This window comes from Babylonia areolata, chromosome 23 (genome assembly GCF_041734735.1).
Source record: "Babylonia areolata isolate BAREFJ2019XMU chromosome 23, ASM4173473v1, whole genome shotgun sequence".
NCBI lineage: Eukaryota > Metazoa > Mollusca > Gastropoda > Neogastropoda > Buccinidae > Babylonia > Babylonia areolata.
In genome coordinates this window covers 7880445-7900284 of record NC_134898.1, presented here as the reverse complement: position 1 = coordinate 7900284, position 19840 = coordinate 7880445, and the positions used below count along the sequence as shown (strand labels likewise).

Sequence of the window (19840 nt, the reverse complement as noted above, 5' to 3'; positions counted from 1 at the left end):
GCCCACAACCAGTGTGTTGCCACTACACACACTGGGCAACCTGGGCCCATGCCATCAACTGCACCAGCTCCAAACCAGAGACGTAGACGACAGAGGCGCCACAGCACTACACCTGATGCTGTGGTCCCACGGATGCCCCCACCTGTCGTCAGCCCCGCACTGCAGAGGTCCAGCCAACAACCACCATCTGTCACGCCTACAGACCCAGTCCCACTGCACCACCAGGGCGACAAAGTGACTGACACTGACACTGACAGTGACAGTGGTATGTGGCTGACCATGCCCATGCCAAGACCCAGGACACCAACCCGGCGAGCTGCACCAGAACCGCCTCCACTACCACCAGATCCTGCACCAAGGCGATCCATACGACTGGCATCCAGGGCACCACTGACTGTGTGAGGAGACTGATGATGAATATTTTGCAAACAAAGACTGGTGATGATAAAAAATATTTAACAGCCAGAACAATCATGATACCAATACTCATGTTGTTTGTTGTTTTGTTTTTTTTATTCTTGCTAAGTGGAAACAGTGCTAATATGTTATTTAACTATCATTCCTGTTCATGCTGTAATTTTGTTTTCATTTCAGATATTTTTGCATAATTCATGTTTCATGTTATTTTATTTCTCTTCTTGCTTAATTTAACCTGTGATCTGGCTTGTCACAAGGTCTTAGCAATGCAAAGTATGTTTATAATCTATGCTTTTATACATGTATGCTACTCAACATGCGCATCTGACAGTGATAGGATAGATCGATTGATAGGCACACAAATGAATGCTTTCCATCTTCATAGTGTATTTACCTAATTGGGACCCCTTCTCTATCTCAAACTGTTCAAAGTTAGGATGCGTTTGACCAAGTCCAAACTCTTAACTTAACCTGGCTAAAGCCACTTTGAATATAGAAGTAGGGTATTCCTAAGAATGTTGCAGTCATTTCACATTCACTTAGCTATCAGTTATCAGCAAAATTATCTCCCTTACCTGCCCAATAATTCTTGTTTGATGCCCAGCTAAGTCTGCTCACAAGAATTACTTTTAATTAACCATCGCGGACGATGGTTTTCAAAAGATGGGGGGAGGTGTGACCAAGCGCTATGCTTGCTCCAATATTTGCCTCACGCACAAGCTGTATCAGCTTGCCTCACGCACAAGCTGTATTAGCTTGCCTCATGCACAAGCTGTATTAGCAGACGACAGTTTTCCCTCCTAACCCGCGCACAGAATGTGTGACGTCACTCTGCTTACATCATTTTGTCCTCGCCAGACACCTGCTCACAGCTCGCCCAATGTCGCATCGCGGTACGTCATTGGCTGAGAAGAAACTTGTGTTTCTGTTCCACCGTAATTAATTAATAACTCTTTTGTCGGATCAGTAAACTACTAGTATTATATACTGGCAGAATCGTCTTAATTCCATCTTTAAATCTATTCCATTTATGTTCGCCTACGTTAAACTGATTTAACGCAGTTTGTAATTTTCAGCGATGAGCTCGTTAAAACTGACCCTGTTCAGGTGACTTAAATTAAGATTATAAATTCATCTTAAATAACTAACACTTCATTTTATACTCAATATAAAGTAGGTGTTGAGCTCTTTCTTTTGCAACTTATCCGACGTAAATCGGTTCAAGAATCATTTAGAAATCTGTCACTGAACACCTTTAAACAAACACAATTGTCATCAGATTCTCCGTGATTAGTGACGATCTGCTCGCAACAACACGTGACGGACTTTGTGGTCCGCTAAACTTGCATAAATTGGCACAGTGAATGATGAGTGGTCATTTCATACCTGGTCAGTCATCTGACCAGAGCCTGCTCTCTCTCTTGCTGTGTCGCGGGCAGTGTGTCGTGTGTGTCCCCCCCAACGGCTGACACCTCGCTATGTATCGCTGCACTGTCTTCTCTTAGTTCTTGTCTTCTTCTCATTATTTCTTCTTCTTAGTCTTCTTCTTTTAGAATATTGTAAATAAAACAATAGAAAAACCCATTTGTGACTGGCCTCTATATGTTCCTGGCCTGTGCGTGGGATCTTGTCTACCCCTTCTTTCAATTAATCATACTTAGTTAAGTCTTTTGTGCCGTACCCTATTAGAACCACTCGGAGCACGGCTACAAAAGCATCAGACAAGTTGAATCAGACTGTTAAAGAACAAGCAGAACATAACATAAACATAAACGTACATTTATAAATAAAAAAGCAGCAGACAGAAATTGGTTTGATCATGAATGCAAAATGGAGAAACTCCGGGTACGCAGACTGTTGAGGATATGTAGAAGAACATTAGATAAAGAAGATCGCATTTTGTTTTGTATTGCCAGACATGAGTATAAAAATTTGAATAAGAGAAAAAAGAAAGAATATAATAACTCATTAGTAAACGAACTTATAGATTCTGTAATTGTAATTATGCCTGTGGCCTATATGCAATCAAATAATTCGCATTCGCATTCAGATTCTGTCTGTCACGGAATAGGGCACGAGAGCAGCTTTATATCGAAATTTAAAGATAGACTTTTAGCATGTTACAAACAAAATTGGCACGGAGAAATAGAAGCAGTGATAGGTATAAATGGTTCTATTCTATTCATTGTAATCAATATTTCAAACAGAGAAGTGCTTTGATTTGTCTCTGCACAAGTTTCAGCGCTATATAAATATAATAATTGTTGTTATTGTAACAAATGGAAGGCATAAAATCTGCTTTGCGAAGCTATGATTGAGAGCACTTGGACTGAACGAAGATGGTTTGATTCAGACGTAGCAACATCTCCTTGCCCAACGTGTGGCGAAAGCCCAGAAGATGAAAATCATTTCATATCTAATTGCAAAAGATACAATGAATTGACCAAAAAACTGTACCCTTTTCAATACAGTTCCAGCGCAGAGAAAAGATTAGTTCAGCATACTGATGACAGAAAATGAAGATATGATACTTTCACTTGCGAAATATGTATCTGAGGTAATAAATATACGGAAAACGTCAATCATCGTTCCAAATATTCATTAATTAATGAAAAATTAGTGTGGGTTTTATAAGGAAAAAAAGCATAGATAACAAGAGAGGCAAGGCCTTCAAGACTCACTTGTGATACACTTTTAAAAAAAAATCTAATCGTTAAAATGTGTTCTGTATTTGTTATTATAAAGCTTCGGGTAAAAAAAAAAAAAAAAAAAAAAGTCCTGAAGGAAGATTCGAACCCCGCGTGTTCGGGTGAGAAGAAACTGTCTTGCCCAATACACTACCGTGGCTCCTTAACTGACGTTAAAAAATGTAACATTTAAACATGCTTTTTTAAGAGCGATAAATCGATTGTGGTATTTGCTGTGAGAACGCTGTTTAAATCATATTATTCTGGTGTATCTTGGGCATTCAAAAAATCTTTAAGGGCAATTAAAAATTTAAGTCCGTGGCTATCGCGGCAATCACAATGCAACATTCAGCCGTTTTCTCTGGATCTAGATAGATGTACAAGTTTAGTTACACCCCCAGGGAATGTATGACACGGTCGATTCAATTACTCTTTTATGTTCATTCCAGTTTCATAGTTTTAAAGTTGATATGAAAATTGACTATTTTGTTAAACTAATAACATGTAGAGCCAAGTACAAGCACTTCTAAACGTCGTATGAAGTGAAAAGGACTTCATTTTGAGAAATGTCAAGACTGGAAGTGTTTACCTTTCATCAAGGGTATTCTCTCATGGTTTATTATTTTTAACTGTGAATTCCGACTGATTTTGTTGATATTTTTATTGCAGTTCGGGGGCATAATCCAGTAAGTGATGAGGCGTTCACGAATCTTTCTCTGAATAAGTATTTAACAGTCTCCTTCTCCAACTTTCCATCACATGTTATCGTGTATTGTCAATTGAATATAAGATTGAACGGTCAGGTCAACAACTTGAAACAAAATAGCGTCCTTCGCGTTCGCGAGGAATATGAGCACGCGCTTTGAATATGTATAGATAAGTGTACGCAATTGATTTTTGCCAATGACCTTCAGGGCTCAGCCAATAGATCTATAAAGTCCACTCATAGTACTGATTTGAGTATTTTCCGAAAAAGACCACTTGGGCGAATGAACATAGTGAAAGACTTTACAATGAGAGTAAAACACACAAGCTTTTAATGTATTGAGTATAATTTCAAAATGTAATGTTTAAGATGAGAAAGATCAGTTTACAGCAAATTACCACACACCCCCCCCCCGCCCCCCCTAGAATTAATTACAGATTAATTTCCCTTTTTTAATATCTGCACCAAAGACATGCACCAGAAATATAACTTCCATGCTTAGCAAAAGAAGTTCCTGTTTGAACAAAAATTGATAAAAATGATTGCTGTTGATGCTGTGTCAGAATATCAGATCAAAGTGCCAAGTTTAGAGAATAAAAAAAATATAAATATAACAGTAAATTCAGTTTGCATGTAATTTGGCTTCTTTTTTTATTTATTGTTTTAAACAAGATGACTGGAAAGAACTGAATTTTTCCTATTTTTATGCCAAATTTGGTGTCAGCTGACAAAAGTATTTGCAGAGAGAATGGCAATGCTAAAGTTTACCACACACACACACACACACACACAGAGAGAGAGAGAGAGAGAGAGAGAGAGAGAGAGAGAGAAAACCGAACACCAGGTTAAAACAAACTCACTTTGTTTACACAAGTGAGTCAAAAAGGAAGGGCTACATTTCGATGATCAATCTCGACATTGTAATTTTATGATGTGTTCGTATTGATATGATGGGTTTTGATGTTCAGACATAAATAATTATTTTATGATTTATGTTCATTTGTATGTGTTGTATCGATATGTGTGTCGATTTTACATGTGTAAATATTTATTATATGATTTGTATGTACTTTGTTTTCTGTGTACTGTCCAAACCTTGGAGACAAACGACTGAAAAAAACGCACGTTACCCCTCTGTCACATGTACTTTAAGCTCATGACAAATGCCAAAGTGTCACAAATCTCTTATTAGTTTATGTTGTTTCTTTCCCCCCCCCCCCCCCCCCCCTTTCTGTTCCACTTTTTCTGTTTTGTACCATTTTGTTCTGACTAACACCTACTATGTCACTAGAGCTTTACAGCTAATGACATTTAACATTTCAGTGCTCTCTCTCTCTCTCTCTCTCTCTCTCTCTCTCTGTGTGTTTCTCTCTGGCAGCAACATTTATGACTGTGTTCCCCACACACTTCTTGTTACAGTGCATGGATGTGGAAGCAAATTCGGTCCCCAGACACTCAACTTCTGAAGCAAACGTGTTCGCCAAGATGCTCATCTGATTGACGTGGTTCACTTCTTGTCAGAGAAATGCTCCGCTCTCGAAAGTAAGTGCGGCTAGTTTCAAGAATGAATGGACTATTTAGGGAATGCACATCAAAGAAACACAAGAAGAAACATCCAAAAGGTTATGAACACGAATGAAGACAAGGTGGAATACAAAGAAATAAAGAAGAAGATCAGGAAAGAAATGAAAGAGGCAAAACAGCAGTGGACAGGAGAACATTGCGAAGAGACTGAAACTTCACTTGCCAGTAACTATATAAAAAAGCATTCAAACAAAGACCTCACCGAACAGAAACAAAGCAAAGTGAGTACAATCCAAGGCAAACACGGCAGTTGTCTCACCGGAGAAGAGGAAATCATAAACATATGGACTGGATTATGCTGTGAACTATGCAACTTCCAGAACCAAGGTGACCCCAGCATTGCAATTTGCCACGAGCCAACAAACGAGGACGACTTCCCAATTCTACCTGAAGAAATAGGGTCTGCGATAATATCACTGAAATGCGGAATGGCTGCAAGAGTAGAAAACATTCCCAGCTGAGCTTTTGAAGAATGGAGGAGAATCAGTGATTAATGTGCTTACTGTCATCTGCAGCCAAATCTCGGAGACTGGTGAATAGCCAACTTCATGTACGCAATCGCAGATTATAACTCTTCCCGAAAAAGGCAACTATCAATAATGTCAAAATTACCCCACAATCAGTTTTATCAGTCACTCCTGAGCAAAGTCATGCTTAAAGTAAAGAACAGACTACAGCCCCGGGCAGACAAGATCATTGCAGAGGAACAGGCAGGATTTCGCCGGGGAAGAAGCACCACAGAACAGATTTTCAACCTACGGATTCTATGTGAAAAACATCTCCAACACTGGAGGAAATTCTACAACGTGTTTGTCGACATAAAAAAGCGTCCAACAGAGTTTGGCATGAGGCACTTTGGGCCACATTGAAAAAGTTCAATATAGGCCAGAAGTTGATCAACACCATCCAACAGCTATGCCAGGGAACTATAGGGAAATGGTTTCACACTTCAGACGGGGTCCGCCAGAGGTGCTTACTCTCTCCTCTAAACTGATAAACAATGAGGCCAGGAGAACCAAATGATTAACAAATAGTAAAGAGTGGTAACTCTCTCCATTCACAAGGTACAAAACTTCAAGTCACTGCTGCTTATACCACTAATTCAGCCGGCACAAAGCTGGTACACTCTATTTAACATATTCCAGGGGGAAATAATAAATGAAGCCCTTGAAGATCATACTGGCACTATAAGCACTGGAGGAAGGATCATTACCAGCATCAGGTTTGCAGATGACATTGACGGCTTGGCAGGTGGAGAAAAACTTGCCACCTTGGTAAAAAAATAAAAAAATAAATAAATAAAAAGTTTCACGAGGCCTCAACAGAATATGGGATGAAGATAAGCACTGAGAAAACCAAGCTGATGTCCAATAGCAACAACACCATCACAGCGGACATAAAGGTTCATGGACAGAAACTTAAAACTGTCCAGCATATTAAATATCTGGGTGCCATAATTAGTGACGAGGGCTCCAAACCAGAGATTCTTGCAAGATGTTGCTCAAACAGCTGTGGCACTGGCAAGACTGAAGTCCATGTGGAACAACAATAAAATCGCCATCAGTCACAAGGTCAGGCTCATGCGAGCATTGGTACTTTCCTTATTTTTGTACGCTTGCGAGACATGGACTCTCACGGCAGAACTGCAAAAAAATAAATAAATAATAATAATAATATAAAAAATCAAAGCTGTGGAAATGAGTAGCTACGGAAAGATCTTGGGCATTTCATATCTCGAACACATCACCAACGAGCAAATTCGCCAGGCCGTCACTCAACAAATATGGCCACACGACAACCTACTGACCATCGTGAAGAAACGGAAACTGAAATGATATGGTCATACCACAAGATCAAACGGCCTTGCCAGAAGCATCCTTCAAGGAATGGTAAAGGGGAAGAGAAGAAGAGACAGACAAAAATAGTCTAACAACATTGAAGAGTAGACATGGCTGACATTTGCTGAGACACAATCAATCACACATGATCGTCCAGAATGGAGAAGGCTAGAGCACCAGTCAACATTACGATGCCCCGACGGTTCCCCACGGAGCTAAAGGACCAAGGCAAGGCAAGGCAAGACACCTCAAAATATAGACGAAAACTTAGACCGACTCGAAGCTGTTACCAGACAAAATAACATACGATTCTTCAATGTGTATGAACAGAAAAACGAAAGTTACTCAGACTGCGCAAGAACAGTAGTGCAACTCCTGAACAGGTTCCACCCTTGTAAGTTTCAAATTCAAGGCGTCACGGTGTTGGGACAAATCCATACACTCTACACCACATCTGCTAGGCAGATGCCTGACCAGCAGCGTAACCCAACGCGCTTAGTCAGGCCCTTGAGTGCATCCTTATGTATTTGTGTACGTATCAGAGTGGATTTCTTCTACATAATTTTGCCAGAAGACATCACTCGTTGCCACGGTTTTTTTTGTTTTTTTTCAGTGCGCCAAGTGCGTGCTGCACACGGGACCTCGGTTTATTGTCCCACCCGAATGGCAAGATGCTCAGTTTGATATTCCAGTCAAACATGGGAGAAAGGGCGAGAGCTGGATTCGAACCTACACCCACATGGACTCTCTATATTGGCAGCTGAGCGTCTTAACCATCCTGTCACCTTCCTCCTTAAAAGTAAGCCCTGTAAGACTTGGTCCGTTGACGATATGGAACGTGCCCACAGACTAGGACCAAAGACATACTGCCCATATTACCCCAGGTCTCTGAAAGCCAAAATGTATAAATGGAACACACTGTCAGTTCTTAGCAAGGACAGCAGAAAGAAAATGGCGGACACCCTTAACATCCGTGTTGTTGATCTCACCACTCAACAACAACACATCATCAGACAAGAAAGACAAGAAGGTAATCACGCATTTTTCCAGAATGGCCGTCTCCATGTCAACGAGAACAGAAAACCACAGAATCGAACGCATCGACAATCAACTGAACGTTGTTTCCAGAAAGACCAGCAGACTGAGAAGAGACCTAGAATCTAGTACGTCCCTCCCCTACCGTCTTTCCATGATATGTACTCTTTTCCACCACTATCACGTCAGAGTTGTTCAACTCAAACCACTGACCAGCGGAGCATCCCAGACTGTCACATGACTTCCCTGTCCCCAACTCAGTCCATAGTGTCTCCTGAGGATCCCTGGCCAGCTGCTGATGATCGCGTACAAACAACACAGAAAGCATCCATCCTCCACTCATTGACGGCAGTGCTGACTTCATGCACGGCCAGGACCATGGTGACTAAACCGTCGCCGCCACTCAGCGGAGACATCTAAGTCAACTAGCACCAAATGAGACTCCCAGAGTAACCAGGACTTGGACTTCCACTACAGCTGGGACATCCAACCAGCACAGCGTAACTAAGAACACATGCAGTGTTTCGGTCTCTACACCAGTCTTACCCAACCAGTCCCTCCTGCAACAGGGGTTTAATGCCTGGGACCCTGCAAATGTAGTGTCTGGTACTGTCCCATTCCCTCCTCCTCCTTCATCCGGATTCCCCCGCCAATGTGCTAAGTTAGCCACCCTTCCCAGCGTTACCGAGGAAATGTCATATGAAAATGAGACCCCAGTTAAGTCCCCATGCCGTGTGTCCCAGACACCTTCACTTCCACAGGCCCCAGACATGCACCTCATACAGATTGAACCACGCCCAGCAGATAGAAATCCAACTTTGCCCATGTCCTCCCTGGTCATGAAGTATACCAACCAAATGATGGCGACGTGCGTTGAAAGGCAATGCCATGCTATTCAGTGAACTTTAATTCTTGTGTGTGGTGCTTGCAAACATGTATGATATGTGTATTGTGTTGTTAACGTTTACCTCCCCCAGCCTCCTCCCCCTTCCCGCCCTTAACACGTTTCCACCTCAGCGATAAGACGGAGACTTGAATCATTGAATTTGTGCACGTTTGTATGTATTATATTTTGTGCTTGTATGATAATTCATGTATGAACTTTTCTTTGAAAATATCTTGGACATGAACCGATTCACCTGAACGTGTGATTATATTAAAAAAAAAAAGAAGTTTAATTTGCGTTCATGCATCATGTCTGCCCCACCCCTTTTACATAGGCATAAGGCATGGTTCAATAAAGCATTTGTCTGGTCTTGTCATGTGTGTGTGTGTGTGTGTGTGTGTGGGTGTGTGTGTGTAACTAGAAACGAGCAAAACGATTTGCATCACAAAATAAGCAACATGCTAGCAATGCGATTAGCAACAGGTTGACATTGGCAAGCAATGCTATATACACGTTTTGTTTTGAACTGTTATAATTGTTCAGATACACAGCATTCGAAAAATGTCAGGTAAACTACCAATAACTTTTCGTCGTCTTGTGTCATCATATGCTCTGATAAGATCCTGCATTGCTTAATTCAGAGCTAATTAAAAAAAACCAAAAAAACAAAAAAACACACCATTATATTTCCTAGTAGTGTCGACACATGGTATGCATTCCAAGAGGTTTTTTTTTCCTCACTGGTCCTTTCCGGCATGAGGAGGTTTTGCAGTTTGTCCAAAAAAGTTTCTGTTCCAGTGTACATTGCAACTTGACAACATGCTTCTCCGATCTTGATTTGCGCGCATAGTTATGACTCTCTACAACGATGCGAATGCAATGTCATCTTTTAAGCATTTAAAAATATTCCCAAGTACTTTAAATGTTCTTTGCAACAGTGAAAGTTGTTTTGAAACCGGTCCTTTGAAGACTGTGCCCCTTCCGCAAACCTCACTGGATCACACTGCATTGCATTGCATTGCATTGCATTGCATTGTATTGTATTGTATTGTATTGTACTGTATTGTGGCCTACTTCAAGCAACAGAGCATTTCTTTGTGTGGCTGCTCTCTCCAAAAGGAAGACATCGCCATAATCTGGCGTCACCCCTGTTTTTCTTTTTGTCTGCAAGTGTTTTTTTACTGTCACAGTAGATATTTCTACAAACTTTTGCAGCATATTCTTTTTCGTGCGCTTAGTGTATTTTACTATCACAGTAGATATTTCTACAAACTTTTGCAGCATATTCTTTTTCGTGCGCTTAGTGCATGCCACTCACGCGACCTCGGTTTGCCGTATCATCCAAATGACTATAGAAACAGAAATCGCGTTACAATTTCATCTATTTCATGAGGACATTCAAACTGGAAGTGTTTAAAAAATATCCTTATACTGATGTCTCTAGGATTTTTATTTTCCTCAGTTTTCAACCTAGGGCACAGCCATGAAAAGTGACTTGACTCATTTCGTTATGTGGGCCACAGACATATATAAAGCAAAGCTGGCAGAGCTGTCTCTTATGTCAAAGTATGACTGACAGTCTAGCTTGATAAAAAAATTAATGTCTTGTCTATGTGAAGCAGGACTGGTGTCATTACAGGGTGATCAGAAGTGTCTAGTCTAAGTAGGGCTGGTGTAATTACAGGATGATCAGATGTGTCTAGTCTATGTGAAGCAGGACTGGTGTCATTACAGGATGATCAGATGTGTCTAGTCTATGTGAAGTAGGGCTGGTGTCATTACAGCATGACCAGATGTGTCTAGTCTATGTGAAGCAGGGCTGGTGTCATTACAGGATGATCAGAAGTGTCTAGTCTATGTGAAGTAGGGCTGGTGTTATTACAGGATGATCAGATGTGTCTAGTCTATGTGAAGTAGGGCTGATGTCATCACAGCATGATCAGAAGTGACTAGTCTATGTAAAGTAGGGCTGATATCATTACTGGACTGATGCAGTAAACCTTGATGATGGCTGAGCCGTGACCCGTGGTGCCCGAAGCAGCCAGGCAAGGGGCCCCAGGCTCTACTGTGGTCTGCAGCACCACATGCATCACCACTGGCACCTTTCTCGACCCTCACAGTCTACGTAAACTCAGTTTACACTTTTTTTCTGATACACTTTCTTCTGAAGATATGTGTTCATTCCAGAATTATTCTCAACATATTATCAAAATCACCTCCCCCTAGCACATACAAAACCCCAAACAAACAAAAATCCGCTAACATACCCTGTAATGATAACCATCCTGTTGATAAATATGTTTTTATGTTAATCAGTAATTTTCCCATTATATTGGTTTTCACTGGATTTAAACTCTCTCTCTCCCTCTCTCTCTCTCTCTCTCTCTCTCTCTCTCTCTCTCACACACACACACACACACACAAACACAAGCATGCATGCGCACGCACGCGCACACACATATCTTTAACAATTATTCACTTCTGCGCGAATTTTCTGAATGTTTCATTAAAAGCCCAGTTGGTATCTTCCTTTGATCCACTGGTCTTAGCTCGATTATTCAATGTGTAAAATATCAAATACTTTCTCATTATCTCTGTCACACACACACACACACACACACACCCGCGCGCGCGCACACACACACACAAGTATACATACAGACACCTCCCTGTCCCCGCACTCATGCATATATACAACTTACACAACTAATATCACTTAAAGCGAAAAGACGCTTTTTTTCTTCTTCTTCTTTTTTTTAAGAACACACACACACACACACACACACACACACACACACACACACACCACACACACACACACACACACACACACACACACACACACAGACGGGCGTACCAGTTCTTGGAGTTTGATTTTTACTGATGCCTGGAAGCTGCTGATGACGTCTACCTCGAAGAACGGACCGTGTGTGAGGCACCTCCCCTAGCGTCAATGATATCTGCCGCTCAAAGGTCGGGGACTGCATATCCTGATTGAACGAATGCTCTACCGTCCGAATCATAGATGCTGGTGCTGAAATTCGAACTGAAATCAGAGCAGGGTAAAATGAGGTAGAGTACCACAAGTGGGCGAATTCGAATGGACTTCTACAATGCAGAACAGCACAATACAGAACACAGAACAATACAGAACAGCACAATACAGAACAAACAGAACAGCACAATACTGTACACCACAGAGCAGTACAACACATAGCAGCATAATACAGTACAATGTAGCAGAGTACAGGACAGTGCCACAGAGTTTGATAAAGTATAGTGGAGTATGCAAAACGGTATATCAGATTATAATAAACATTGCAGTGGTGCACAATTCACAATATGGGACGTGCAATATAAACAGCTGAGCAGAGCGGGAGAGAAACAGAACGGTAGAGAACAGAGCAAAGCAGAGTATAGTGTGCCTGAAAAATGAAAAAAATAGAACACTCCAAATCAAATGAGACTGTAACTAAAAGAGAGCATATCAAATATTCCTGTGGCGAGTCGAACAGCACATCACCACAGAAAAGTTTTATGGAAAAACCGAGCAAAATGGAACAGAGTAATGGAAACACAATATAGCAGGAAAAATCTGAGCACAACAGAAAAAAAACAAGAGAGACAAGGCTTTCCAGACTCGCTTCTGATATGCACTTAATCCAGCGAGATGGATAATCTGGCAAAATGACACACCGACGTTCTGGCCAAAACAAATCGCAACATGGTTATACCATTCAGAATGAAAATGGGATGAAAAACTAAAGTTCTATTGTTCTTTTTACATTTTTCCAACAGGCCATGTTGTGACCTGAATAGCTGACCTTGTTTCTTTACATGGGTTTTGTTTTCACCATTACCAATTACTGTACCAAGTTTGTTGAAGATTATATAAAAGACCTCCATTCTCTTGCACGCAGAAATGTTTCTTCTCCATATCGTATGCTAGGTTGGTACCTTGACCTTTTACACCTGATTTTGAATTTCTGTTGGGATTATACTGTGTCTGTAACCAGGAAACAAGACCAATGTTGATTAAAATTGAATTCATACCACGGTCTCTATCTTACTTTTTCTATTTTGCCAAACAATGGCCTTGACCGTTGTCCTATCATCCTGTTTACCATATCATCATAACTGGGGTGACTTATAGGTTTTTGGGGGTTTCTTTTTATCAACATTTTAACAAAATTTTCTTTTACATGTAGACAATTATGCAACAACAACAAGAAGACCAAATTCACACCATGTACCATTGTAATAAAATAAAGATATTAATAATAATAAGTAAAATAGGATAAAGTACATAGGGCATAAGTCGATGAATGAGTTATGTTAGAGTCAGCAACGACAGTTTACCCCTGAGTCAATTACATCAATCATTGATAATGATATATTTTTTTTTTTTAAGAAAAAAAGGGAAAAAAAAAGAAAAGAAAAAGAAAACACACACACACAAAAACGTCATCACACCAAAGATCCCATGGGAAGAAGTGGTTATAAAGAAGACATTTGAAAAAAAATACAAGTATTAACTACTGCGGAAAAGAAAACATTGACTTATAAAAGTTCCATTGCACATCAATTCCGGATACATCATCTTTTACATACGCATTATGCCGTTCAATTTTATATCTCGCATAGAGCCGTTTTAGAAAGGCATGCAGACCTGGTGTGCATTTTTCAATTTTGCATTTGTAGACATATTGTTTGGCAAACATTATAATGAAATCAAATATATCATCTGTTTTTAAATGCTGTGCAACGCCGAAAAATACTAAACTGCAACAGATCTTAATGTTATAGGCATTTTCACATTTTTCATGAAACAATTTTTCTAAAGAGGTCCAAAAGGACTGTATATATTTACAATGCCACAAACAATGTTCTATGGAGTCTCTTGCGTCATTACACAGCATGCAGTTATTTGTATCAGATACTCATTTGAGACAACATTAGTTGCAAGAATCCTATTTGCAGCCATTTTATTTTAACATCTTTAATTTTACGGATTTTATAAAAGACGTGTAATTTATTCGTCCACTTTAAACAACATTTTGGTTTAACCAATTTTTTTGTTAATACATCGTACAATAGTTTTGACTCCTGTGCAGTTTTAATGTTAGTGCATTTGGCATATCCGTACGTCCACTATAATTATTGGGTTTTTTGTTGTTGTTTTTATTCCTGTGTGTTTAATATATTCTTTTATTGAAGAGATCCATCCATTAAAAGTGAAAAAATCAGTCTGATAATTAATGTCAGAAAAAAAATCATTGTATTTCATAAAAATCTCCATTACTTTTAAGGAAGTGTTTAATTGCATATTTTCCTTTTCCCATGAATTTGTCATTCCTGATAATTGTATTGCCAATTTTTATGTTTTCATTGCTGAATACAGGTTGGGAAAGTATTTCTTTTGAGTTTCTAGGTTTCAAAGTATAAAAGAGTATTTTGTATGATTGAAGCGTATGGGACCAGAATGTATTTGTAATCCTATATCTACATTCATATGCTAGTCCACAATATGCTAAGTTTTCAAGAGCTGGGTACACTTTTGCTGCGATGTATTTCCATTTGTGGTGCGTGGCTTCAAATTTTCTTTCCATGATAGCTTTAGAGCATGAATATATTTTCTAATGTCCTTGTTTATCGGTTGTAATTGAAGTCTTTCTGTTAATTCTATCTTGCTTCCCATTCCAGACAAACGAAAAACACATTTTCTGAAGGTTTTTTTTAACAAAATCATCAGGTGGGTTGGGTAGCAGAATCCAAAGATGTATTAGTTTAGATGGAACAAGTGATTTAAGAACAGCCACTCTACCAACTGGTGTAATACTTCTTTGCGACCAAATCTTAAATAAAATTTTTACTTCTGAAAATTTTTCATTGTAATTGATTGTTTCACAATCTGCCAGATCTTGAGTAAACCATATGCCTAGTATTTAAAAATCTGGGAGGATTCCAAATCATTTCCAGATATGGACAATATATTTTTTGTGATTTTATTCTTACTCCCTTACCAAATTGCTTGTGTTTTACCACTGTTCATGTACAGACCTGATATTTTACCAAACCGATTAATGATACGTATAGTTTGCTCAAAAGAGTTTCTGTCTCCAATATTGAATAACTGCGTGTCATCAGCAAATTGAGAAATTTTGTGTTCAACATTATCAGTATAAATACCTTTTATTGTTTCTTCCTCTTTAACCATTATTGCCAAAACCTCTACACAAAGTATGAATAGATATGGTGAGACTGGATCTCCCTGTCTACAACCCCTTTCTACTTGGAACCATGGAGTAATATTGCCATTTACAATTACTGTTGAAAATGTGTGAATCCACTGACAAAATACTATCTCCAAAACCATAAGCCCTTAGTACTTTAAACATAAATTTCCACCTTCGGGAATCAAATGCTTTCTCAAAATCAATACTCAACAGTAAGCCATGAATATTCCTGGTATTTGAGTAGTTGATCAGGTCACAAATTAGTCTGATATTGTCACCCATGTATCTATTAATCATGAATCCAGTTTGGTCTTCGCTTATGAGTGTTGGTAAAACTTTCTTAATTCTGTTTGAAGTGCATGATATCCCAATTTTATACACAACATTTAGAAGGGGTATAGGGCGCCATTTTTTTTAATATACTCTTTTGGTTTATCACCTTCTGGAATACATGTAATGATGCCTTCTCTTTGTGCAATAGATAATTCAGCATCTGTGTATGTTTCATTTAACGATCACACAACGAAGGGTCCAATCTGTTTCCAAAGGAATTTGAAGAAATCTGAAGTGAAACCATCTGTCCCTGGACTTTTTCCGTTTTTCATATTTTTCAAAGCTAGGCTTGCTTCATCTAATGTAATTTCTCCTTCTAATAAATTTTGTTCTTCTGACGATAATTTTGGGATATGTTTCATTAGATTCTCAATTTCACAGTCTTCTGTGTTTTTCTCTTTGTACAAATTTTCATAAAAGTCTTTAACTTCTTCAATTATCTCTTTCTGGTCTTCAACAATATTACCATTTTTTGTTTCGGGTTTTGTCATTTTCTTTCCTGACATAATTCCGTTTTTCTAAATTGCAAAAGCATTTTGTAATTTTTTCACCTTCTGGTATCCATCTTCCTTTGGATCCTTCCATTCTCTTATCTCGTATTGTTGCCAGTTCTAGATTTAGCTCTTTGAGCTTTCTTACTTCATTAATCGAGTCTACTTTGCTTTAACGGTGTAGGTTTTCTCCATGTGTAACGTCTACGCTCTGGATTATTTTCTCTCAAAACATCACATTATATCTCAGTACTTTCATCATCATCGCCATTGTTTTAAAGTGTGAACGGAGGTTGCCATGTGGAGAAAAAGAGAGAACACGTGTAATGTTAGAAAAAGAAACACCTTTTGGAAAGCAAATTCTTCTCCTTTACAATGATACAAAGATCCAACTCTGATACAAAAAGTCCAACACTGATACAAAAGTTGAACCATAAAAATAGTAAAATCACCTTGCACAGTTATGATATTGTAAACAAATATATTAAGTACAGGTGCTGTATTATTGCTACCTTTACAACAAATAATACCAGTATTACAAAAAGTTATTATCATTATTATTTAGATGTAACCTGTTTTCACAACATTGGAGGGTGATGAACACACACACACACACACACACACACACACACACACACACACACACACACACACATTCATAGTCATACACTCACACTCGCACTCGCACTCTCTCACACACACTCAGTATCAGTATCAGTAGCTCAAGGAGGCGTCACTGCGTTCGGTCAAATCCATATACGCTACACCATATCTGCCAAGCAGATGCCTGACCAGCAGCGTAACCCAACGCGCTTAGTCAGGCCTTGAGAAAAATAAATAAATAAATAAATTAAAAAAATAAATAAATAAAAAATAATAGATAAATACATAAAAAATACTGCTACTACTACTAATAATAATATTTATAAGGAGCAAAATCTTGATGAGGTCAACTCTAAGCGCAAAAAAAGACAACAATGATGATAAATAAACAAATAAATGTAAAACATGCAGACACACATTCACACACACAGATATGCAACAAAATGCAGTTTCACAGATATGAAAGCACAATCAAATACACATAAACGTACATGAGCCCCAACACACAAACACACACACTCACACTACCCTGCACCCCCCCCCTCCTCCACACACCCATTTCCAGGCTACGTATCGCAGCTTCCACGGCACACACACACACACACACACACACACACACGCACACGTACTTGTACAAGCACACACACATACGCCCATAACCCCCACCCTCAACCCCACACACATATATACAAATATATGCACACCCGCACGTTCCAATATTCCGTTGCTCCCACAGTGTAGACATGCATACACACACATACCTCATCCTCTACACACACACAGACACACACACACACAGACAGACACACACACACAGACACACAGACACACACACAAACACACACCCGCACGCACGCACGCACGTGCACAGAGCTCTCCTGACACATGTGTACACTTACCCTCGTGCACACACACACGCACACAAACACACACATACACGCACGCACAGAGGCTGCCACTGATTGGCCGCAAGAGGGGTGGGGAAAGATCTCTGATGCCAAGAACGTGGCGTCTAGTGTGTTGCTCAGTCTGTTGTATTTGGAAAAGCCCGCAGAGACTCTGTTCCGTTTTGAAGAAATCTGTGCAATGTTGGTTTGGAAATGATGCTGATATTCGTTTTATTTGCAAAGCATCGTGCTCTACCTTTCATGCTAGACTTACGGCCGCTCCCTCTCTCTACCTTTATTTCTTTGAGGCGATCGATGGTGTGATGACCTTGTACCTGTTCTTTTTGATATTCTTTGACTTTTCTGAAGATTTCCGATTTTCCTAGATGTTGGCCGCTCGTTGTTGTTGCGTTACCAGCAAGTCTGTCAGCTCGCTTATTTCCCTTAACACCTGCATGTCCCGGGCAGTTGCGTATTGCCTCATGCCACTCTGGGCTTCACATTCCACTTTCAATTTTCTGCATGAGGTCCATTGAGTCCGTTAGAATCATGGCATGGTGGTTTCCGGGCATATGGATAGATGAAAGCCACTGGAGGGCATGTGTCACAGCTTCAACTTCCATCGTTAGGCTGGAGGCAGCATTCTCTTCCCTAATTGCTTTTTCCATTTTGTTTCGTAGTGAATTCCCAGCCGGATTGGCCTTTGGTGACTGAGCCATCTGTGTATATGATGTCCTCTTCTTTACTGTTTTCTTCTATGAGTAGCTTCACTTCTGCATCAGTTTTGCCCTCTGGCCATTCCCGACAATGTCTTCCAGGAGTGGGTGCAATGGCTGTGTTGAATAGATGATTGAGGTTTTCGGGTTTCGTCACACACACACACACACACACACACACACACACAAGCACACAGGTACACACAATACTTTCACTTCAATAATCATATATCAATCGTGAACCATAAACCTTAGTGCTTTCATCATCATCATAGTTGTTTAGTTGTTTTGGTCCATTTCTGGGGGAAGAAGTGAGGCGGGGGTGTGAAATTAGAAAAAAAAAAAGAAGAGAATTCACATGTGATGTTGCTGAAAAAACAAAACAACAACGAATACAAAACAAATCAAAAACAAAACAAAAACATTTTGAAAAGCAAGTTCTTCTATATACTGTAAGGCATCAAGCTCAAAACTTTGTAGGAAGTCTTCTACTTCAGTTACAACATTATGATGCAGGCTGGGGACAGCCCCTCACCTTCTTCCTCACTGTCAGTGTCGTCAGGACCACGGGAAGGTCTGGGCAGCACGGACATGTGGTTCCTGTCCACACAAACTTATGTTATGGTGCGCCGGCAGTGTCACCCCCACCACCCACACCCTGTCCCCTTCCCTCGCCATCCCTTCACCCCTTTTACCCCACCCCCTTTCTTATCTCCCTCCCTGCTCCGTCCAGTCCAAAGTCCAGTCTTTGAGGTCGCGCCCACACCGCCACCCTCCCTCCTTCCACACCATCCCCCACCACCTAACCCCCACTCCCTAGTCGGCCGTCTTTGGTCAGCGACGCCGCGTCACCCGCCCCAGCTAGAGGAACACGTGCAGTTATGTGATGTCTGCCGCAATCCCCGTGCTGAAATAGATGTCAGCGTGTTCGTGTGTCGGACCATTGCAGTAAGTCCCTCTCCCCTCTCTTTGTGACAAAGGTTGTTGAACTTGTTGTCACAGAGTGTGTGCAGAAACAGGTTTTGAAGTGAGCGAATCAGATCAATCTGTTGAATTGGACGGATGGGGATTAAGCAGTGAATCTGTCAGTCATTCACATAGCGTCACTAGGACTAGCCAGGATTGGTTACTTCAGTTCAACTAACTGGTGAAGTGAGTGTTGTAGCTTGCATTAGTATGCACAGTATGTTGTGGGAATGGATAAAATCAGTCAGCAAGCTAGTGTTTAGCTGTCTCCCAGAAGAACTGAACACTGACACTGACTGAATGATGTGAGAGGAAAGGAAATCCTTGTTGGGCTGTGTGCTGCTCTTTCAAGTCTGGCCTTAAAACCCACCTCTTCCCAAAATAGCCTCCCTTCCCTGCCTCTTTCTTGTCTTCAGTTTCTCCAGTTTTAGAGTTATAGATGCGTGTGAATGACT

The 19840-nt window shown here is 40.2% G+C and overlaps 1 protein-coding gene across 1 annotated transcript in view; it reads right to left on the bottom strand.

Annotated features, from left to right (window-relative positions):
* The window catches only part of LOC143298348 (uncharacterized), a 196777-nt gene that overhangs the window by 83271 nt on the left and 93666 nt on the right, over nucleotides 1-19840 (bottom strand). Inside the window, exons 7-9 of the mRNA XM_076611227.1 lie at nucleotides 18955-19019; nucleotides 12011-12199; nucleotides 11136-11225 (exon numbers count right to left, since the gene is read on the bottom strand). Of these exons, the coding sequence (XP_076467342.1) occupies nucleotides 11136-11225; nucleotides 12011-12199; nucleotides 18955-19019 (344 nt within the window). The remainder of the gene's footprint in view (nucleotides 1-11135; nucleotides 11226-12010; nucleotides 12200-18954; nucleotides 19020-19840) is intronic.